Source organism: Lucilia cuprina, chromosome 4, assembly GCF_022045245.1.
Source record: "Lucilia cuprina isolate Lc7/37 chromosome 4, ASM2204524v1, whole genome shotgun sequence".
Lineage (NCBI taxonomy): Eukaryota > Metazoa > Arthropoda > Insecta > Diptera > Calliphoridae > Lucilia > Lucilia cuprina.
The window spans coordinates 75,104,484-75,126,626 of record NC_060952.1 but is presented as its reverse complement, the minus strand read 5'-3'; the positions used below and the strand labels follow the sequence as shown (position 1 = coordinate 75,126,626).

The 22,143-nt window shown below is 31.1% G+C and overlaps 2 protein-coding genes across 2 annotated transcripts; both read left to right on the top strand.

The window, feature by feature from the left end:
* The first annotated feature begins 1,908 nt into the window (after positions 1-1,908).
* LOC111686884 (sodium-coupled monocarboxylate transporter 2-like) lies at positions 1,909-4,807 on the top strand. Its single transcript, XM_023449278.2, has 10 exons — positions 1,909-2,195; positions 2,254-2,413; positions 2,822-2,939; positions 3,003-3,070; positions 3,210-3,361; positions 3,427-3,567; positions 3,641-3,749; positions 3,818-4,192; positions 4,255-4,412; positions 4,480-4,807. Exons 1-10 carry the CDS (start codon positions 1,969-1,971, stop codon positions 4,805-4,807), a joined length of 1,836 nt encoding a protein of 611 aa, XP_023305046.2. The 5' UTR covers positions 1,909-1,968.
* A 4,414-nt stretch (positions 4,808-9,221) lies between these two features.
* Positions 9,222-21,801, top strand: LOC111686885. The gene is given in 20 exon segments (XM_046947909.1): positions 9,222-9,743; positions 12,032-12,191; positions 12,315-12,566; positions 12,628-12,779; positions 12,841-12,981; positions 13,040-13,148; positions 13,214-13,588; positions 13,648-13,805; positions 13,865-14,208; positions 15,981-15,997; positions 16,783-17,012; positions 19,263-19,422; positions 19,579-19,696; positions 19,781-19,848; positions 19,917-20,068; positions 20,131-20,271; positions 20,503-20,611; positions 20,676-21,050; positions 21,113-21,270; positions 21,334-21,801. Coding segments are annotated over 20 exon segments (3,792 nt in total). The 5' UTR covers positions 9,222-9,516; the 3' UTR covers positions 21,680-21,801.
* Positions 21,802-22,143: the final 342 nt, after the last annotated feature.

Genomic DNA, 22,143 nt, shown 5'->3' with positions numbered 1-22,143 from the left:
GGGGACTTTTTATGGGGGGTAAGGCCAACTATGGACCGATCCACATAAAATTTGGTAGAGAGATTTTGCCTCGTATAAAACTTATTTCTGGGAATTTTCATCGCTGTACTCTTATTTTGAAACCAGTAATGAGTGTTAAAATAATTTTCTGAAGGGGACCTTATATGGGGGGTAGGGTCAATTATGAACCGATTCCTTTAAAATTTCATAGAGAGGTTTTGGCTAGTAAGACACTTACTAGTGTCAAATTTCATCGCTATACTCGTTTGTTGAAGCCAGTAATCAGCGTTTAAGTCATTTTCTGAAGGGGACCTTATATGGGGGGTAGGGTCAATTATGGACCAATCCAAATAAAATTTAGTAGAGAGGTTTTAGCTAGTATAAATTATACTTCTGTTAAATATTACCGCTATTTTTGTATTTCTAAGCCAGTAATGAGCTTTAAAGTAATTTTCTGAAGGGGACCTTATATGGGGGGTAGGGTCAATTGTGAACCGATTCTCATAAAATTTGGTGGAGAGATATTGGCTCGCACAAAACTTATGTATGTCGAATTTCATCGCTATATTTCCATTTTTAAGCCAGCAATCAGCTTTTAGTCATTTTCTAAAGGGAACCTTATATGGGGGGTAGGGCCAATTATTGTCCTATGTCCGCCATAATGCAGTATTTTATTTCAGACAACAAAAACCAACGAATTTGTGAATATTTGAATTTCTTTATACAATATTCCGGGGGGTACATTTGTAGGGGGCTATGTGAAATCGTTGACCGATTTTGCCCATTTTCAATACCAAACATTTCTGATCAATAAAATATATTTTGGGAAAATTTCATCTCAATATCTCTTATTTTGTGGACGCTATCATGCCATAAACAGACGACAGGCAGACAGATGATCGTCTTAGAATCTTACGAGGTCCCAGAATATATACTTTATGGGGTCTTAGAGCAATATTTGGATGTGTTACATACGGAATGACAAAATCAATATACCCCCCTATCTTTTTTGATGGTGGGTATAAAAAGATGAAACTGGTCAAATACAAATCATTTTTTCTGGGTTAATAGATGCTTTTGATATTTTGTAGATTTCAAAAAACGTGTATTATTTGACAATAGTCCGTGAACATTTTGCGTAAATTTTGTAACACCTTTTATATGTATATCTTGTAGCATAGACTTCATGTGTAATCGTGTATATAGCGAAAATTATAAACAAAACTATAAAACACAAATCCCCAACTAAAATTTAGGGCAACATAATTCTACATAACTGTATATCTATTGCACAGTGTAACGTTCCATGTAAACATAATACATTCTGACAAGGACAATTTAATGCTGAAAGGTTGAATCTTTTTGCATAAATTATTAGAAAAATATTGCTTCACTTATCCCACAGGAAGAGTCATGCGACTAGTCTTAAGCTAGTTGGTAGCGTAAAGTTGGCAATATTAAAAAAGTTAACTGATCTTAAATCCATAACTAAAAAACACAAACTTCGGTTAAAATCCGCCTAAATTTGTTCCGAGTTTAATCTAACAGCAAGTTAAGCCTAGTTTAACTGAGCCTTACGAAACCTGCACTAAGTAAACAATTTGTTAGATATTTGTGGTGGAAAGTGTTATTTTTAAAAATTTTAATTTACTTCATAATAAATGCAGAACACTGTGCAATAAAGCCTTTTATGAAGTTGATAAGATTTTCTAAATGTCAATTCATCTCGAAGAAAAAACATAAAAATGATTATGTTTTCATTTTAGATAAAAAAAAGCATCTTTAACACTAGAGAAGTAAGAGTTAACGGTCTCTACTGACACGGATATAACGGCTACCGAAAAATATTATAACTTTTAAAAATAACACAGAATATGTTGGAGTAAAACTCGAATAATTAATAAAATTAGTGCTTATTTTATGTATTAAACTTGTGAAACGGATTTTTTTTATTTAACAAAAAGAAAAATGGCTACTACCATCTTAAGTACCGTGGCTACGGTACAGGAAAATTTACCTAAAAGTTTTACTTTTAGTACCATCGATTATATTGTATTCGTTTTAATGCTGTCTATATCGGCTGGTATTGGCGTGTATTTTGGTTTCTTTTCGAAAGCGAAAAATACTACAGATGAATATTTAATGGGCAGTAAGAAAATGAAAACCATACCCATTGCAATATCCTTAATAGCAAGGTAAGGGAGGAAATTAAATGGATTTATGATAATATGATAAATTATTTTAAATTTTTAGTCAACTTTCCTGTACTGCTATTATGTCGGTACCTGCGGAAAATTATGCTTTTGGATTTACTTATGTTTTTACGGTGGTTTCTATAATTTTCGTAATTCCTATTTTAAATTATGTTATTGTTCCTGTATTTTACAACAATAACATATCAAATTGTTATGAGGTAAGTTCCAGACAAGTAATCAGAACTGTCACACGTGGCGATACTGTTGTAATTATTCTCATATATTTTATAAATCCATCCCAAAAAATTTGAGTAAAACGTTTTAATTTGTCATCAAAGGAAAGATGTTTCGTAATGAAATTTTTATAAGATTTAACGGAAGTCTAGTATTGATAATAGGGTTGGCAAAATACAAAAATTGTTTTGTCTATCTATCTATCTATCTATCTATCTATCTATCTATCTATCTATCTATCTATCTATCTATCTATCTATCTATCTATCTATCTATCTATCTATCTATCTATCTATCTATCTATCTTTCTATCTATCTATCTATCTATCTATCTATCTATCTATCTATCTATCTATCTATCTATCCCTCTATCCATCAATCTATCTATACAGTATTTAGAAATGCGCTTCAATAAAAGGACCCGCCAATTAGCTACAGCATCGTTTGTCCTTAATGCTTGTCTCATGTTACCGGTCTATATATTTGTTCCATCTTTGGCATTTTCTCAAGGTAAAATGAAAATAAATTTTTAATTGAACTTGATTTTTAATTAAAATTCATTTTCATTTACAGTTACGGGCATAAATATACATTTAATAAATACCGCCATATGCTCCATTTGTATATTCTATACCATGTTGGTGAGTATTAGAAATTTCGAAAAAAAGATGTGAATTAAAGAGAAAAATTTCAGAAACCACTTATTAAATCGATCATTTGTTCGATTAAATTTTTATTCGAAAACATAAATTCAATTATTTACTGTTAATTTTTTCCCAGGGTGGTATTAAAGCTGTCGTTTGGACTGATGTAGTGCAAGCGGGCATTATGATATCTTCGGTTGTTTTGGTGGGCGTTTTAGGTACTCTTAAAGTGGGTGGATTAAACAAGGTTCTGGAATATGCTGGTGAAGGAGGACGTCTTGATTTTAAGTTAAATTTTTTTTTTGTGATCCTTTTTCGAAATTTTTATTAATAGGAATATTTATATATTATAGTTTCTCTATGGATCCACGTGTACGTTCGTCATTTTGGAATCTATTTAGTGGTGGACTATTACTATGGGTGGGCCATATTGGCTTAAATCAAAGTTGTGTACAACGTATTGTCTCCATGCCATCATTGGATCATGCTAGGAAGTAAGTTTAGATTTTTAATCTGAAAAGAAATAGAAACAGGTTATAGGTAAATAATTATAATGATTTTTTTCAGAGCTTTAACTATAGTTGGCGTCGGTATCTTATTGATGATGGGTTTTAATGCTTTTATCGGAATTGTTATGTTTGCACGTTACTTTGGTTGTGATCCCATATTGGGAGGAGTAAGTTGTTATTAAAATTTTTATTAGAAAGAACTTATATAGATATTATAAACATAATTATATTTCAGATTGTTGAAAAAGCTGACAAAATGATGCCTTTCTTTGTACAAGACGTTATGGGTCATTTGTCGGGTATGCCGGGCCTATTTATTTCATGTGTTTTCAGTGCCGCCTTAAGTACCATGTCGGCCATGTTGAACTCAGTTGCAGGTGTGGTCTATTTCGATTATATTAAACCCTTTATACGACATACAGATGCTCGAGCAAATAGTATAATTAAAATATGTGTTGTGGCCATGGGTTGTTATTGTATATTGGGCGGTTTTATAGTTCAAAGATTTACCTCAATTTTACAAACTATTATTACAATAACGGGCATTAGTACTGGAGCCGTAGTGGGGGTATTTTTATTGGGCATGTTTGTGCCGAGAGTTAATAGTAAGGTAAGGAAAAGGATTAATTGAATGTTTAAATAATATAATTTTGATTAAAATTTTTCTCCAAGGTGGCTTTTCTTTCGATAGCTTTCAGTGTTGGTGCCATGTTATGGATAATTATTAATGCTCAAATGCGTTTTAAGTCGGGCCTAATAAAATACGAACCCCTGCCCACATCTTTGCATCGATGTGAGTCCCTAAATTTTCCTCAAATGCTAAAAAATATGTAAGTTTTTTTTTTTTATCCAATATGACATTTTCAATTTATTATAAATTCTTTTTAATTTTTTTAGCACCAGCACCCCTATATCTTTAACTAACACTGAAAAACCTCTTGTTACCGGTACTTTATCCAGTAATCGTGAATTTTCTATTTACGAAATTTCCTTTTATTGGTATAAACTTTTGGGAGCCATTTTTGTTTGGCTGTCAGCCATACCTATGAGCTTTATTTGGAAGCGAGATAAAGATGAGAAAATGAACCCGAAATTGTATTCACCATTTGTTAAGAGATTCCTGAGACAACCTGTTATCGAAACTGAAGAAATGGTATATTTGAGGACCCCACAACCTTTGGAGGAAAATGCTACGATTATAATAACTGAAAAAGGAAAATCATAATATTATTATTAATTAAATAATATTAATTTTAAAACAAGTATGAATTTATAGTCGGACATTGCCGACCATATGATACCCTACACCAGTCAGTATGTTAAAATTTTGATTTTTTTTTAAATAAAGCATTTAATTTGTTTTATTGTGGAATATTTTTACTTATTGTTGACAAAAAAGAGAGATTTTCTACAAGAGGGCTCATAGGGGAGAAGGGGTAAATATGGGCCTATCCTTATAAATTTTTGTAGATGAATTTACGTCTACTTCAAAGTCATTTATGCAGATTTTAATCGTTTTATAAGTAATTATAAGTTAATTTTGACCATCAAGTCATTTTCTGAAGGGGAGTCTGTATGGGGGCTAGGGTCAAATGAGGCCCGATCACAATAAAAATTAGTATTGTCAATTATTGTTCTATAAAACTAATTTTTGCTGATTTTCGTTGACACTATAAAACATTTAACGTACTTATGAGCCTAAAGGCCCGATTCGGGGGGTACGGTTGTATGGGGGCTAGGAGAAATAATAGACCGATTTCAACCATTTTCAATAGTGATCGTCCTTGAACCAAAAAAAAAAGGTATGTGCCAAATTTCATCAAATTATCTTGAAAATTGCGACCTGTAGCGTGCGCACAAGGTTTACATGGACACACACACAGACAGACAGACGGACGGACAGACGGACATAGCTAAATCGACTCAGAAAGTGATTCTTTGGCGATTGGTATACTTTAAGGTGGGTCTAGGACCAATATTTTTGGGTGTTACAAACTTCAGCACAAACGCATAATACCCTCCCCACTATAGTGGTGTAGGGTATAATCAGCAAGATTTTTTTTATATAAAATTACGTAAAATATTATGTTAATTTCGTTTAATATTTTATAAATAAACTAACTGAACTATGGATTAAACTGAGTTTTAATTCTTTGGAATAACCTAAACCTATTCTAATAAATGTTGAACTTTTTAAATAGCAGTTTTGAAACTAAAAGATCTCAATGATTTTTATTTTACGTTCTCTATTACACAAAAGTTTGACAGGTCATATCACTTGTGGTATAATTATACGCATACAAATAGCGACATAAAAAGTTAAAAAAGATACGATGTTATCAAGTTTAAAATCCCGCCTGGTCCAATTATGTATTGTCTTCTAAATGCTACACATAACGGATAGTCCCAATAGTAGCCTAGGTTTCTATCTTCTTGAGATACTATACATCCTCTTATCAACCTAAACTACACTAAACGAAAAGATTGGATCAAGGTTGAAACCTATACTTACAGATGCTGTCTTATGCTACATTTAAGTTTTAAAGGCAACAAACGGTGACGTTATCTAACAAGACCTGCGAGAAGACTCGGTCAAAACATATAATACCAGAACAATGTTGCAATCGCTTTATTTGAACCTCGATTCTCACGTGGACTACTGGTATTACAATTCAATCTACAGTGAGAGGAAATAGAAAGGGGCAAATAACATACAAAGAATTGTTAAGAGACTAAAAGCCGTGATACACGGTTGTCAGATCTTACAACGTTGTCAGTAAAATATTCAGAAAATGTCTAAAAATCGTCTGAACTTACAATTTTTCTTTTGCAGCGTTGTCAGAAAAAGCATTGCTGACAATATTCAAAGACAAAATTTGTAAGTTTACACTGTTATAAGACAACGTTGTAAGATCCTACAATAGTGTATACATAGCATAACCCACACTACTACTTTGGGCTCAAAACTACATCGATATGCTTTCTGCAAAGTAACGGTATTATCTTTCAAACTATCCGACTCTTAACAACACATCACTTTCTGTAGATTCTGGGTTTGTTGAGGCTGCGAAATTATAAAAGCTATCGAGTGAAAAACTAAATCTCCTTATAGTTGATCAAATATGGATATGGCATAGAATCCCGGAGGAACGACTTAAGCTTCCGAACAAAACCAACTAGCGAGGAATCACAGACATGAATAGCAAGATCTGGAACTATATTATAAACAAAAGGATACTATACACTATAATGCGAAAGGAAACAATAAGCTTGATTTAACCTTAATATATTTTACATTGATCAAATTAACTTCCTAATAATAATTATGGAACATCTGGTTTAGAAGGACATCATGAAGACATTCGCAGGATTTATGGGGAATAGAATAATTTCTGGTCAGATTGTAGTACGAAGGAGATATTTAGTTTTATATAAAACTTGTTTAGGTCAAAAACCGTACACCAATCGGCCAAAAATTGTCAACTTAGCAACAGCTGTATTAACCGGAAATTCTTTCCCCAGGGAAGAACATCCAGTTACAGCTAACCTTTTACAACAAAAACAACATTGTAAGGTGTAGGTCACTGCCAATTTTTTTTTAAATACACAGCCCGAAATTTTATTCCTTATAGAAATCGGATCCGTTATAATTTATAATTGGTTTCCTTTTTAAGGAACCCTAGAGAACTTTACATAACAATTAGACAATTTATCAATCCGAACTGCTTAGAGAAATAATGACATTTTCTTTCTTAACATTCTGTTAAAGACTAATCAGCAACTTCGTCTCGTAACTATCATGATGAAATTAACTTAAGTTATTACTTAGTACTAAAAGAACTGAAGATATTTTCTCTTTTAGAATTTTAAGAGAAACAAACTCTTTATAACCTATCTTTATAACCATTTTATGATACGATCATAAAACTTTATCACACTTCACAAGATTCATCAGATTATTTGCTCTTCTAGTACGTATACATACGTCTTTATTTATTTTACTAAATACAATTATCAACTAATTATATATTATTAGATATTTGACAGATTTTAGTTGTCTTGAAAAGAAAAAACTGATGAGATTTTTGATATTCATGACGAAATTTTAATAGAAATTGTCTGATACAATAATTTTTTTAGATTTCTAAGAATTTTAAATAATTGAATTCTTTACAAATTAGGAAATATGGTGTGGTGTTGTCTTTTCTATCGAGGATATTGGCACCAAAATGAGATTCAGACTCAAGTTGTATTCTTTAAGTTACGGCGATTAAAGGGGCGATAAATTGACCTAGGATCTATTAACATTTACTAATAGACAGACTACAAAATGGTACCTGAATGTCATGAAAATCACGTGTAAACTCGTATGTAAATATCGGCGATTTGTCAATAAAATGGCGAGACTTTCAATAATAACACACGTATAGGTGAATATGACTTATCAATGCTCCATTTTGAATGTTTATTATATTACCTTATTAGTTGTGAAATAACATTTTTATTTGTAAACCGAACAGGTGATCAAACTTGTATGATTCATAAGGCCTCATAATTTTTCTTAAATATATCATCATTCTAATCCTAGTCAAATCCATTACACAGTATATTAGATATTAAATAAATGACGAAGAGCTTTACACGAAGACATGTCGTTTTGGCCTTAACTTCACGGTGGTCTTGTTCAACTATTGAGTGAGCTTCTGTGACGACTTACACACCGGTGGAAATTTACGTATATGGTGCACCAGTATAGGTGCACTTTGCTCAAACTCTGTGCATTACTGCCCTATCGCTTAACTTTCGAGATGTAAAACATCACTTCCATTTACAACCACGCAGAGGTGATGACCTCTGTTGAGTCGGTAACAGCATCTAAAGACATTACCGGTATACCGAAGTACGATTTCAAAAAAAAAAGACTTTGTTCTTACTCACATAGAACACACTGTGGTAAATCTGGTATTAACGATTAGGCACGACGCGTATACCTCTTCACTCATCTTGTATCATATACATTTAACATAAACTTATATCTTATGCTTGATACCGTCCATCAGTCTTATACCCGCAACTCACTTTCCCCTAAAATTTGGGTTTAAAACACTGCTAATACATGGATCCCGAAGGAATCTTAACCAACTGACCAGCCAGTCCTGAGGGCAATTAACCACCGGTAGTCCCAAAGTATGTGATCCTCTGGTCCGAACCCATGTCAAATCATTCCATGGAATATCCGAGCATTGAAGTGACACTACCAGTTTACTTAAGGTACTGGCATACTTAAGGTACTGGCAGCACCTTTTTCCCGGACCGCAATAACCCCAAGATTAGACTTTTTATTAAGATAACATGACTTGGGGGGAATTAAATGCCAAATATTGATTTGATTAAATCTTTATTGATTTCTTAATTTTTAATTAAGAATTAATAGACACTTTGTAATCTGAAATTTTTACAAATAGCCAGAACTAAGATTCAAATAATTTATTAATTTGCGTATTTATATAGATATCATATAAAGATAGATATAGCTATTTATATACATATGTATTATAGTACCAACTCATCTAATATTTGAATTAATATAATATAACCTTAGAATTGTAAAATGGAAATCCCTGCTAAGTAAACGTAAGAATACGAAAATCTACAAATCTATCTATATACACATTCATACCTAATCATTTCATTTATCTGATAAGATTTCTTTACTGTTTTTTCATCTTAAATAATTATTCAACTTTATTTAAGTTCACAGCATCTTTAGTATCAGAAAAGTATAAACTGTCGGTCTTAACGGGTCGCGATATATGTGCAACAAAAATATACGAATACGGTTTTAATATAAATAAAATAAACAAAATTTTAAATATAAACTAGAAATTTATATTTAGTCCTTGATAAAATTTAGAATTAAGGCGATTAACAAAAATGGCTACAAGTATAGCAAGTACCGTAGCTACGACAGCGGAAATTATACCAAAAAGTTTTACCTTTGGTACCATCGATTATATTGTATTCGTATTGATGTTGTGTGTATCGGCCGGTATTGGTGTTTATTTTGGTTTCTTTTCGAAATCATCAAATACTACTGATGAATATTTAATGGGCAGTAAGAAAATGAAAACTATACCCATTGCAATATCCTTAATAGCAAGGTAAGTTAATGATTTTATAAAAAGTATTTTAACATGGTTCCAAGCTTAAAATTTCAGTTAAATCGGTTAATGTTAAATAGCAGGTGGCGAAACTTCTCTGAAATATAAAAAAGTAATTTGAAGGATGCAAAAATTACTTCTAAATAGTATATGATAATCTCAAAATCTTATAAGAGCAAAGACTTATAAGTTCCAAATATACCTACATATATTTATATATAAAGAGTTTCTGACAGACCTGACCTATTTATTATCGTGCAGCACATGTCATAATAAAAGTGGTGATTGTGATAAAGCAGCTAATTATTTATTTATTTTTGTTTAGAGTATGCTTTCTGTCAAAAGTTGTTATTGTTAACATTTAAAATGTAATTTTTGACAGTAAGCTAATTCTAGTACAAAACAAGTAAGAAATTATAATCGGGCAAGGCCGACCATATACCCTACACCTGTTACAAAAAGTAAAGTGTAATTTAGTTTTCATAATATACCTATGGAGGCTAGGTGTAATAATGGACCATTTTCAATAGGCTTCGTCTACGGTATTACCTATTATCTCCAAAATGTGATCTTTAGTTTGATTACAAGGTTTACAAGCCCTATTCGGAGGTTCAGGTGTATGGGGGCTAGGTGAAATAATAGACAGATCTTAACCATTTTCAATTAGGCTTGGTCCCTGGGACAATAGAAGATCCTCTGCCAAATGTGATTGAATTATTGAAAATTTTTACCTGTAGTTTGATTACAAGGTTACTCAGACTCAAAAAATGATTCTAAGCTTATTGGTATACTTTAAAGTGGGTATAGGACCAATATTATTATGCTTTACAAACATCAGCACAAACCCAATATATCCTGCCCACTAAAGTAGTTTTTGTATTGTTGTAGTGATGAAGTCACATCTCTACCTTGGGCTGAGCCTAGAATCATTAAATTTTAGAATCAAAACATTTTGTGTAAAAGAGTACGAATTGGATCATCCAAACGCAATATGTAATAAAACCATTACACATTAACAGAAAATACGAATGAAAAATTTTGACAGTCGTATCACTCTATTTACTTTTTTTAATTATTCAAAAAACCAGCAAGTCGCATTAGATTAGGGTTGTATTTTTATATAAAAACATACGAAAATATTGAAACAGCTGTTTCCATCTTACTTTGTTATTACTTTTTACCAATAGTGTAAACATAGATATACTAAATCATACCACTTTTATTCTCATTTTTGTTATGCGGATATAATTTCATTTTACTTTTTCATTAAGCTGGAGGTCCACCCCACGTTCTACGATTTTTCGCATTCTATGCGTCTGTCAAAAAAGTAGAATCAATGTATTTATATGCTGAAAGTTACAAACACAAAGGTGAAGAATGCCTTGACGCGTGAAATGCTTAAAGTAGATCTACTTTCTACTTTTATAAGCGTCACAAGCGGCGCACGAACTTGTCAGCTCATTTTGACATTTTATATTCTTTATTTTTTAATGCGTATTTATCAATTTTAATAAATTAAAATTAGTTAAATGATGAAAAAATTAATAAAAGCTGTAGAAAAAGGCGAAGTTTTTTTAAAAATAAAACAAAAATTTTACGCTTTAAAAGCGTAGCATGTAACTTGAAGCGTAGAACGCGAAGTAGGTATAAAAAGCGCGTAATGTTTAGGCGCGAAGATGCGTTGTGTGGACCTCCGGCCTTAAGCCGAAGATCAACACCACACGTTCTACGCTTTCTTGCATTCTATGCGTCTGCCAAATAAGTAGCACAGAAGCGTATTATGCCTTGATGCGTAGAATGTTTAAAGTAAATCTACTTTCTTTGTCAGCTGATTTTGACATTTAATATTCTTTATATAATACGTATTTAGAATAAATGAGTTTAATGATGAAAAAATTAATAAAAGATGTAGAATGTGAAGTAGGTATGAAAAGCGCGTAATGCTTTGACGCAGTGGGCTTTTGTCAAAAAAGTTGAAATCGTGCATTTTCATTCAAAAAAATCACACTGTAGTTTGCAACGTGTCCGCCGCAAAAAAAATTCAACAACTCTTGACGCGTCCGCAACCGATCAGCGCGAAAAGTTTGAACAGCGTAAAACGCTTTACCGCCACAAATCCTCTTGTGTACTTCCACCTTAAAGTGTTATCGTATAAAGGGACCTTATGAAGGAGTTTAGTAAATTCTAATATTAAGGGACAATAGGGAAGATTTTTCTTGATTATCTTACACACTTTTAGAGATATATTAGGACTTTATAATTAAACCTCTTTTATATTTACTTTTCAGTCAACTTTCCGGTATTGCAATTATGTCAGTACCAGCCGAGAGTTACTCATTTGGTTTTACATATATCTTTCTGGTTTTGTCCATAGTCCCAGTAGTTCCAATATTGAATTATATTATTGTACCAGTCTTCTACAACAATAACATATCAAATTGTTATGAGGTAAGTAATTCAAAACTTAAAAAAAAAAACAAAACTATAACGATCGGTAGAGAATGCAACAATTTGACCGTAGATCTAAATGAAATATCTTTAAAATTTAATTATTTTTTCTTTTATTATTAGTACTTACAATTGCGTTTCAATAAACGTACGCGACAAATAGTGACTGGTTCCTTTGTTTTGAATGCCTGCCTCATGTTACCCGTCTATATATTTGTACCGGCTTTGGCATTTTCTCAAGATAAAATGCAAAATAAATTTCTTAATTAAACTTGATTTTTAATTAAAATTCATTTCCATTCCACAGTGACGGGCATGAATATCCATTTAATTAAAACGGTAGTATGTTCGATTTGTATGTTCTATACGATGTTGGTGAGTAGTACGAGGAAGTTCAAGGAATTTAAATAAGTTAATGGACTTTCGTTTTCTATAGGGTGGTATTAAAGCTGTTGTTTGGACTGATGTAGTGCAAGCTGGCATTATGCTTTCTTCGGTGATATTGGTGGCTGTTTTAGGTACTCTTAAAGTGGGTGGTCTTAACAAGGTTCTGGAATATGCTGATGAGGGTGGACGTTTGGATTTTTTGTGAGTTTTTTGTTTCAGATTAAAATGATATCTTTGATTTACTATGTTTTTGCTATTTTAGTTTCTCCATGGATCCTCGTGTACGTTCGACATTTTGGAATCTGTTTAGTGGTGGCATATTTTTATGGGTCGGTCATATTGGTTTAAATCAAAGTTGTGTACAAAGAATAGTCTCTTTACCTTCATTGCATCAAGCTAGAAAGTAAGTTTGTTTTAATTTAAAGAAAGATCATTATTTAGTTCTACAATTTCTCTTTCAGATCCTTAATTATAGTTGGTATTGGTGTTTTCATTATAATGAGTTTTAACTGTTTCATTGGACTGATTATGTTTGCCCGTTACTTTGGATGTGATCCCATATTAGCGGGTGTAAGTTAATGTTTATATTTCCTTTAAACAAAACAAAAATCTTAGTTTAACAACGCTTTTTTCAGATTGTTGAAAAGGCAGACAAAATGATGCCTTTCATTGTGCAAGATGTTATGGGCCACTTGTTGGGCATGCCGGGTATTTTCATTTCTTGTGTTTTCAGTGCTGCCTTAAGTACCATGTCAGCCATGTTGAATTCTTTAGCTGGAGTAGTATATTTCGATTACATCAAGCCCTTTATTAGGCATACAGATGCTCGGGCAAATAATATCATGAAAATATTTGTAGTGGCCATGGGTTGCTATTGTATATTGGGCGGATTTGTGGTACAAAGATTTAGTTCGATTTTACAAAGTATTATTACTATAACGGGCATTAATACAGGAGCTGTTGTAGGAGTATTTCTGTTGGGCATGTTTGTGCCCCGTGTTAATGGCAAGGTAAGTAATATTTACTTAAGATCTTTCCGTTCGAGTCTAATTTTTGTCTATTTCTCAAGGTGGCCTTTCTTTCGATAGCTTTTAGTGTTGGTGTCATGTTATGGATCATTATCCATGCCCAGATGCGTTTTAAGGCTGGTTATATAAAATACGAAGCCTTGCCCACCTCTTTGGAGCGCTGTGAAGCTCTCAATTTGCATGAAATGCTTCACAACATGTAAGTTTTTTATTTAAATAAAACTGAATATCCAAATATTAACCTATATTATCCTTTAGTAGTACCAGCGCTCCCATTTCTCTTACCACTACCGAAATGCCCCTAGTCACCGGTACTTTAAGTAGTAATCGTGAATTTTCTATTTACGAAATATCCTTCTATTGGTATAATATAATGGGTGTCTTTCTCGTATGGCTTTCGGCTATACCCATGAGTTTTATTTGGAAACGTGATCATGAGGAGAAAATTATTCCTAAATTGTATTCCCCCTTAGTGCAAATTTTTCTAAATCAATCTGTTGCTCAAATGGAAGAATTACCTTTAAAAACACCTCACCCTTCTTTAGCGGAGAATAATGCTACAATTTCAATTTCTGATAAGGAAAATAGAAGTGATCTTAAATGTTAAATTTTCCATTTATTTATTAGCTATTATGAGAATTATTAGTTTTTTATTTAATTTAAGATTTAATAAATTATTATTTAATAAATAGAAGTAAACTTTTTACGCTTTTACATTTTACATATTCTAAATATAAAAATATAATTTTCGAGATATCATCCTTCCCATTGTATTGTTTTTAATCACGCTTTTATAAAGCCATTAGTTCCATGTCACTCCTATATATCGTCCAGTCTATATTCAAAAATAAATCTGTTTATATTTTAAGTTAACAAACAAAAATATCTTTATACAATAACACTGATAAAACGTCCTATGTTTATTGTTATAACATCTTTATGATATGATCATAAAATTTTATCACACTTCACAGATTCATCCATTATTTGCTTCCCTACTACGTATACATCTCTATTTACTATTTAACTATAAAACATTTTAATAGATATTTGGCACATTGTAGTTGCAAAAAGAAATTATTATTTTAAGCCGATTTGCTTCTGCTTCAGTAGCATTGACAAAAAATCTAAATGACCTGAGTCACCATGAATGTAAATTTTACTAAAAAAATTCGGAACCGCTTTACTTAAAGAAACATAAATAGTTTTTGTTTTCAAAATTTTATATAGAAATCACTCTGAATTGAAATATTTTAGATTTTTTTTTTATAAAAAAAAATTGTTCATATTTCAAAAAGAATTGCTTTAAATATTAATAAATATTTTTAGCTCTAATTTAAAAATATTCTTATCATTCTATGAGAATTATTTTAATTTTACTTTTATTTATAAAAAAAAAAAATAAAATTTAATTTAATTTATTATGCGTATTAAATGCAGAACGTAAACACTTTTGTGATAACTGCCGACATCCAGGAATAATCTTAGAGTCTTTCGCTTGTTTTAAACAATGGAAATGTTACTGGAATATTTTTGTACATTTCAATATATTTAAGTATTAATCTATTTTTAAATAATATTCCTTTTTTGAAATTAATATTACTAAACATAAAGAATTAAAGATAGTTTTAATCATGGTAAAAATATTTTTATCATGGTTTTAATTTATACATTTCCTAAACAGTTTTTAATAGAAAACTCTCTTCATAAGTGATATTCGACTAAAAGAAACCCTTCAGAATATGAATCTTTCTCGAAATTGCATTTACATATTCCTTAACAAAAGATCTATGATATTCTATCGTTTAACAACAGTCAAATAGACGGACAGACGAACAGGCAGACAGATAGATAGATAGATAGATAGATAGATAGATAGATAGATAGATAGATAGATAGATAGATAGATAGATAGATAGATAGATAGATAGATAGATAGATAGATAGATAGATAGATAGATAGATAGATAGATAGATAGATAGATAGATAGATAGATAGATAGATAGATAGATAGATAGATAGATAGATAGATAGATAGATAGATAGATAGATAGATAGATAGATAGATAGATAGATAGATAGATAGATAAAGACGTGCATATGATTTTGTGTTAATGAACTGTCCACCCATTGGTCTAATGACTTAATAAGTTGATCTCAACTTTCCACACTATATAAATTAGTCCGTATGTTAAGGACCATTTTCAATACATAGTCTTAGAGAATAGGTCTATACAAACCACTTTTAAAAACTATTTCTGCAGAAGCTGTCAATATAAATAAGAAAATGTAACACACTTAGGAAAGAACCCAGAATGCTTTAGTCGGTGTGTACTAATACCAAAACTATTATCTCTTTTTATTATTTTGAAGTGACCAACTTAAGTGTTGTAATAAATGTATATTTTAGATTTTGGATACGCAACGAATAAATATTCCAAGCCATTAAAAATCTAATCTGGGGACTAACAGACCATTGTTATACCTGCACTAGTTTCCACATCTTACATCACCTACTATAAATAATGGTCGCAAATGATTAATGTACTTTTTCAGGTCCTTCTTAAAGTCCATAGAACTTTTGACAACCGAAATTCTTATAAACAACCAACTACATCTAAATGTAGATTGAAATGATTTATTTCAATATTTACGTACATATCGTATATAATATAGATATAACTTTTTAAGTATTATATGTATGTAGTATCTATTCGTCTAATATTTAATAAAATATAACCTTAGACAATTCTAGGTATATATATACCTACATATGTAAATATATACATAGAAGATATCTTCAGTATTATAAATAAAATTGTAAAATGCAAATCCCTGGCAAACGTAAGAGAACAAAATTCTAAAAATCAGACTATATTGTACATTCATACATATTTATTTCATTCATCTGATAAGATTTCTTTACTGTCATTTCATCTTAAATTAATAAAAAACAGCAATTATCTTCTTTATTTAAGTTCAGAGCATCTCTAATATCAGACAAAGTTAAGCTGTCGGTCTAAACGGGTCGTAACATTTAACGGATTTTACGTAAACAGTATTAAAATATTGCAAAATAACGGGAAAAAATGATAAATATATAATTGATACAACTAAAGAAAAACTGAACCTACAAATTTTATATTTAATCCTGCAGATGTATTTGAGTGTTTAGAAAATGGCTACATGTATTGAAAGTACCGTAGCTACGGCAGCGGAAATTATACCAAAAAGTTTTACCTTTGGTACCATCGATTATATTGTGTTCGTTATAATGTTGTGTATATCGGCCGGTATTGGTGTTTATTTTGGTTTCTTTTCGAAATCGAAAAATACTACAGATGAATATTTAATGGGCAGTAAACAAATGAAAACTGTACCCATTGCTATATCGTTAATAGCTAGGTAAACTTACGTGTGAAATGTCTCTAATGTTTGGAAATCTATTAAAAAGATCTATAAAATAAGTTTTTAAGTTTTTAGATTGAAATTGTAATAATTCAGAAAGAATATATATTTGTTTTATATTGAGATTGACAGTCTTGGAATGGTTTTTCAAAAACCAAAAACAATGACTTCATCTTATAATCGAAGAGCCTTAAGGCTCTATTCCGAAAGTTCTTATTAATATCGATATTAGAAAATACAATTCAGAAAAATTCTAATAAATAAAGAAACAATGATAATAATTGACAAGTTATACTAATTACATTGTAACCTATTAAATAACTAATACACATTACCAAATTTTGACAAACTTTTGCTGGGAACCCCAACAATTTTTGGCATTTTTGACATTTCCTGTTTGGTTTCACTATTTACATGTATTTTCTTGTGTGTTCTTACATATTTACATTTTCTTAATACCGTAAGTCTATTATAAATATCTAAAGATTAGATACGACATAAAAAGTGAAAGAATAAACAGTTACACTTTTCAGCAAAGATTAGATCAATCAGTGAAACACGAGTATTTCTACGATTTAAAAAAATATATTTAAAAGACCTTATTTGGAGGCATTGACATGAAATTTTTACTTCTTATATGATACATTAATTTAAGTATTCATCATAATTTAGCAGATTTTATCGCATTGTTAAATTTCAATATGTTTTCTTATGCAAATCTGTCAAATACTGAAAGAGTCAAATTATTATTACTCACTTCCAAATGTTTTCTATATGTGTTGCATCAGAAATTCAATTTGTTATAACTGAAATATGACAAGACAACATAATCTTTTACTGTCTGAAAACAAAATTTCTTACAAGTTAATTTATGTGGTTTTCTTTGAGTTGAATGTAACGTTATCTCATGAAAAAATATATGCACACTTCTGGATTTGTTGATTTGAAATCACGTTCTGATTAATTTGAAATAAAATTTTTAGGCGGCTGTATTATATTTGTTTTATCATAAACATATGTATATTAAGAAAAATAATTGTTATACCCTACACCACTTTAGTGGGGAGGGTATATTGGGTTTGTGCTGATGTTTGAAATATACAAAAATATTCGTCCTATACCCACCTTAAAGTATACCAATCGGCTTAGAATCATTTTCTGAGTCGATTAAGCTATGTCCGTCCGATGAAATTTGGCACACGCGCTTATCTTGGCCCAAGGACAAAGCCTATTGAAAATGGTTAAAATCGGTCCATTATTTCGACTAGCCCCCATACAACCGTACCCCCAAATAGGGCCTTTTGGCTTATAATTAATTTAAATGATCCATTATGTTAACAAAAATCGACAAAACTTAGTTTTATAGAACTTCAAATGACACTACCGATTTTTGTAAAGATCGGGCTTCATTTGACCCTATCCCCCGTACAAACTCCCCTTCAGAATATGACTTAAAAGACAAAATTCACTTACAAACACTAATAACACTTTTAAATTCCACATAAATAATATTGAAGAAAACTTAACTCCCCTTAAAAACATTTTTAAAGGATAGGGCCATATTTTGCCATACTCCCCTTTGAGCCCTCTTAAAAAATATTTTTTTTTTTTTTCAAAAAAAAAGTAAAAATATTCCGAAATAAAGTTAAAAAAAACAAACCAAAATGCTTAATTTTTTAAATAATCCCCATTTTTAACATACATACTGACTGGTGTATGGTATCATATGGTCGGCTACGCCCGACTATACATTCATACTTTTTTAATATGTAATTGATTTTTTAATATGTGGATCCGTGTTGAACATAGTTAGTTAGTTACTTAGTTGGTTCGATACTTTGTTAGTTAGTTAGTTAGTTAGTTAGTTAGTTAGTTAGTTAGTTAGTTCGTTAGTTAGTTAGTTAGTTAGTTAGTTAGTTAGTTAGTTAGTTAGTTAGTTAGTTAGTTAGTTAGTTAGTTAGTTAGTTAGTTAGTTAGTTAGTTAGTTCGTTAGTTAGTTAGTTAGTTAGTACGTTAGTTAGTTAGTTAGTTACTTAGTTGGTTCGATACTTTGTTAGTTAGTTATTAAGTTAGTTAGTTATTTAGTTAGTTAGTTAGTTAGTTAGTTATTTAGTTAGTTAGTTAGTTAGTTAGTTAGTTAGTTAGTTAGTAAGTTCGTTAGTTTGTTAGTTAGTTAGTTAGTTAGTTAGTTAGTTAGTTACCTAAAAAATTTTAATTAAAGCAACATTTACTTTCTTTTAATTTCAGTCAGCTATCGGGTATTGCTATTATGTCAGTTCCAGCTGAGAATTACTCATTTGGTTTTTCATATTTCTTTCTTGTGGTATCCGTAATCCTAGTAGTTCCAGTTTTGAATTATATTATTGTACCAGTATTCTACAACAACAACATTTCAAATTGTTATGAGGTAATTAGTTCAAAAACGTTAAAGTCTTTAAGTTTTGGAAGCAAATTACGACACTCGACATACATACATATCTTATAAATATTTCGATCGATGTTGAATGCTCGATCGATTGTTGTTGAATGCTGTAATATTTTTACAATTTGATTATTTTTTTAGTATTTGGAATTGCGTTTCAATAAGCGTACCCGACAATTAGTCACTGGTTCCTTTGTTTTGAATGCCTGCCTCATGTTACCGGTCTATATATTTGTACCTGCATTGGCATTTTCTCAAGGTAAAATGGAAATAAATTTTTAATTCAATTATTCTACTTTATTTACTAAAAAACATATGGATTAAAATTCATTTTCATTTACAGTGACGGGCATAAATATACACTTAATTAATACAGTTGTATGTTCGATTTGTATATTTTACACTATGTTGGTAAGTATTTTAAATTTTATAAATATGTAATAAGCTTCTAAATGAAATTTTCGTTTTACTTCCTATAGGGTGGTATTAAAGCTGTTGTTTGGACTGATGTGGTGCAAGCTGGCATTATGCTTTCTTCGGTGGTGTTAGTGGGTGTTTTGGGTACTCTTAAAGTGGGCGGCCTAAATAAGGTTCTAGAATATGCTGGTGAGGGTGGACGTCTAGATTTCAAGTGAGTTTTTATGAAAAAGTTTTCAAATGCAAATGATACTTATGTCCTTGTTATTATAACAGTTTTTCAATGGATCCTCGTATACGTTCAACATTTTGGAATCTGTTTAGTGGTGGCATATTATTGTGGGTCGGTCATATTGGTTTAAATCAAAGTTGTGTTCAAAGAATTGTCTCTTTACCATCACTGCAACAAGCTAGAAAGTAAGTTTATTGTTAGATCTTATAAATGTACAGAAAATGTCTAATAAACAGGGTAAACTAACAAATTTTAACTTCCAATATTGTTAGTATTGCTATTTCTGACAACGTTGCAAAAGAAAAATTTTAAGTTCAGACGATTGTTAGACATTTTCTGAACATTTGGTGACAACGTTGTAAGATCTGACAACCGGGTATCAAGGCTTTAATTAACATTCAATATTTTCCTTTCAGAGCCCTTATAATAGTTGGCATTGGAGTATTCATTATAATGAGTTTCAATTCTTTCATTGGACTGGTTATGTTTGCTCGATACTATGGATGTGATCCTATTTTAGGAGGTGTAAGTTAATAGATATATTATTAGATTAACAGAAGAAAAATCTAATTTTTATAACTAATTTTAGATTGTTGAAAAGGCGGACAAAATGATGCCTTTCTTTGTGCAAGATGTTATGGGTCACTTGTTGGGCATGCCGGGTATTTTCATTTCTTGTGTTTTTAGTGCTGCCTTAAGTACCATGTCGGCCATGTTGAATTCAGTAGCCGGAGTGGTTTATTTTGATTACATCAAGCCCTTCATTAAGCATACAGATGCTCGGGCAAATAATATTATGAAAATATTTGTTGTTGCCATGGGTTGCTATTGTATATTGGGCGGTTTTATGGTGCAAAGATTTACCTCAATATTACAAACTATTATTACGATAACGGGTATTAATACAGGAGCTGTAGTGGGTGTATTTCTATTGGGCATGTTTGTGCCCAGAGTTAGTGGCAAAGTAAGAACGATTTCTTTAATATCTTAACGACATTAACTGATTATTTCTATGTATTTCTTAAGGTGGCTTTTCTCTCGATAGCTTTTAGTGTTGGTGTCATGTTATGGATCATTATCAACTCACAAATGAGCTTTAAGGCTGGTTATATAAAATACGAACCCTTGCCCACCTCGTTGGAACGTTGTGAAAATATCAATATGCAAGGAATGCTGCAAAACAGGTAAGTTTCTTTGCTTGTCAAAAAGTAAATAAATTTCAACAACTTCTTTTTTATTTCTATTAGTTCTAGTTCTTCTATGCCACTGGTCACTAACGAGGAGCCTCTTGTCACCGGTACTTTAGGCAGTAATCGTGATTTTTCTATTTACGAAGTTTCTTTCTATTGGTACAAATTAATGGGTGTCCTTCTTGTATGGCTTTCGGCCATACCGATGAGTTATATTTGGAAACGTGATAAGGAGGAGAAAATGAATCCCAAATTATATTCCCCCTTCGTTAAGAGTTTTCTAAGTCAACCTGTTGTCCAAAAGGAAGAAGTTCCTTTAAAGACCCCACCACCTTCTTTAGTGGAGGATCATGCTACAATTTCAATATCTGAAAAAGATAATGCAAATGATATCAAATGTTAAACTTTTAATTAATATGTAATTAATTGTTATGAGTATTATTAGTTTACTATTTAATTTAAAATAAATTAATTTAAGGTTTTTTAAAATAGTTATTTAATAATAAAATGATGCCTATTTCATCAGATTTTTGTGCTGTTTTATGGTAAAATTTGAAGAAATTTGCAGGTGATGTCCAGCAGTTCGTCAGGACAGTCCCGAACTGACCAATTAACCTACCACTTGTGACCAACCATTTTAACATGGGCTTGTCCTACGAGGAAGTCAATCGTCACTCTACACCCTACAAAGAGGCAGTGAAAAGACGGTCAAAAATAGTCAAAGGATGGCAATCTTGAAATAGGTTCTTGAAAGTCAGTCACATTACTAGCTTTTTAACTGGCGCTACTTTTCTTGCTATAAAACTTGGACATGGACGTGTTCTAGGATAGTAACAATTTACTTTTTGTCCTACGAGGAAGTCAATC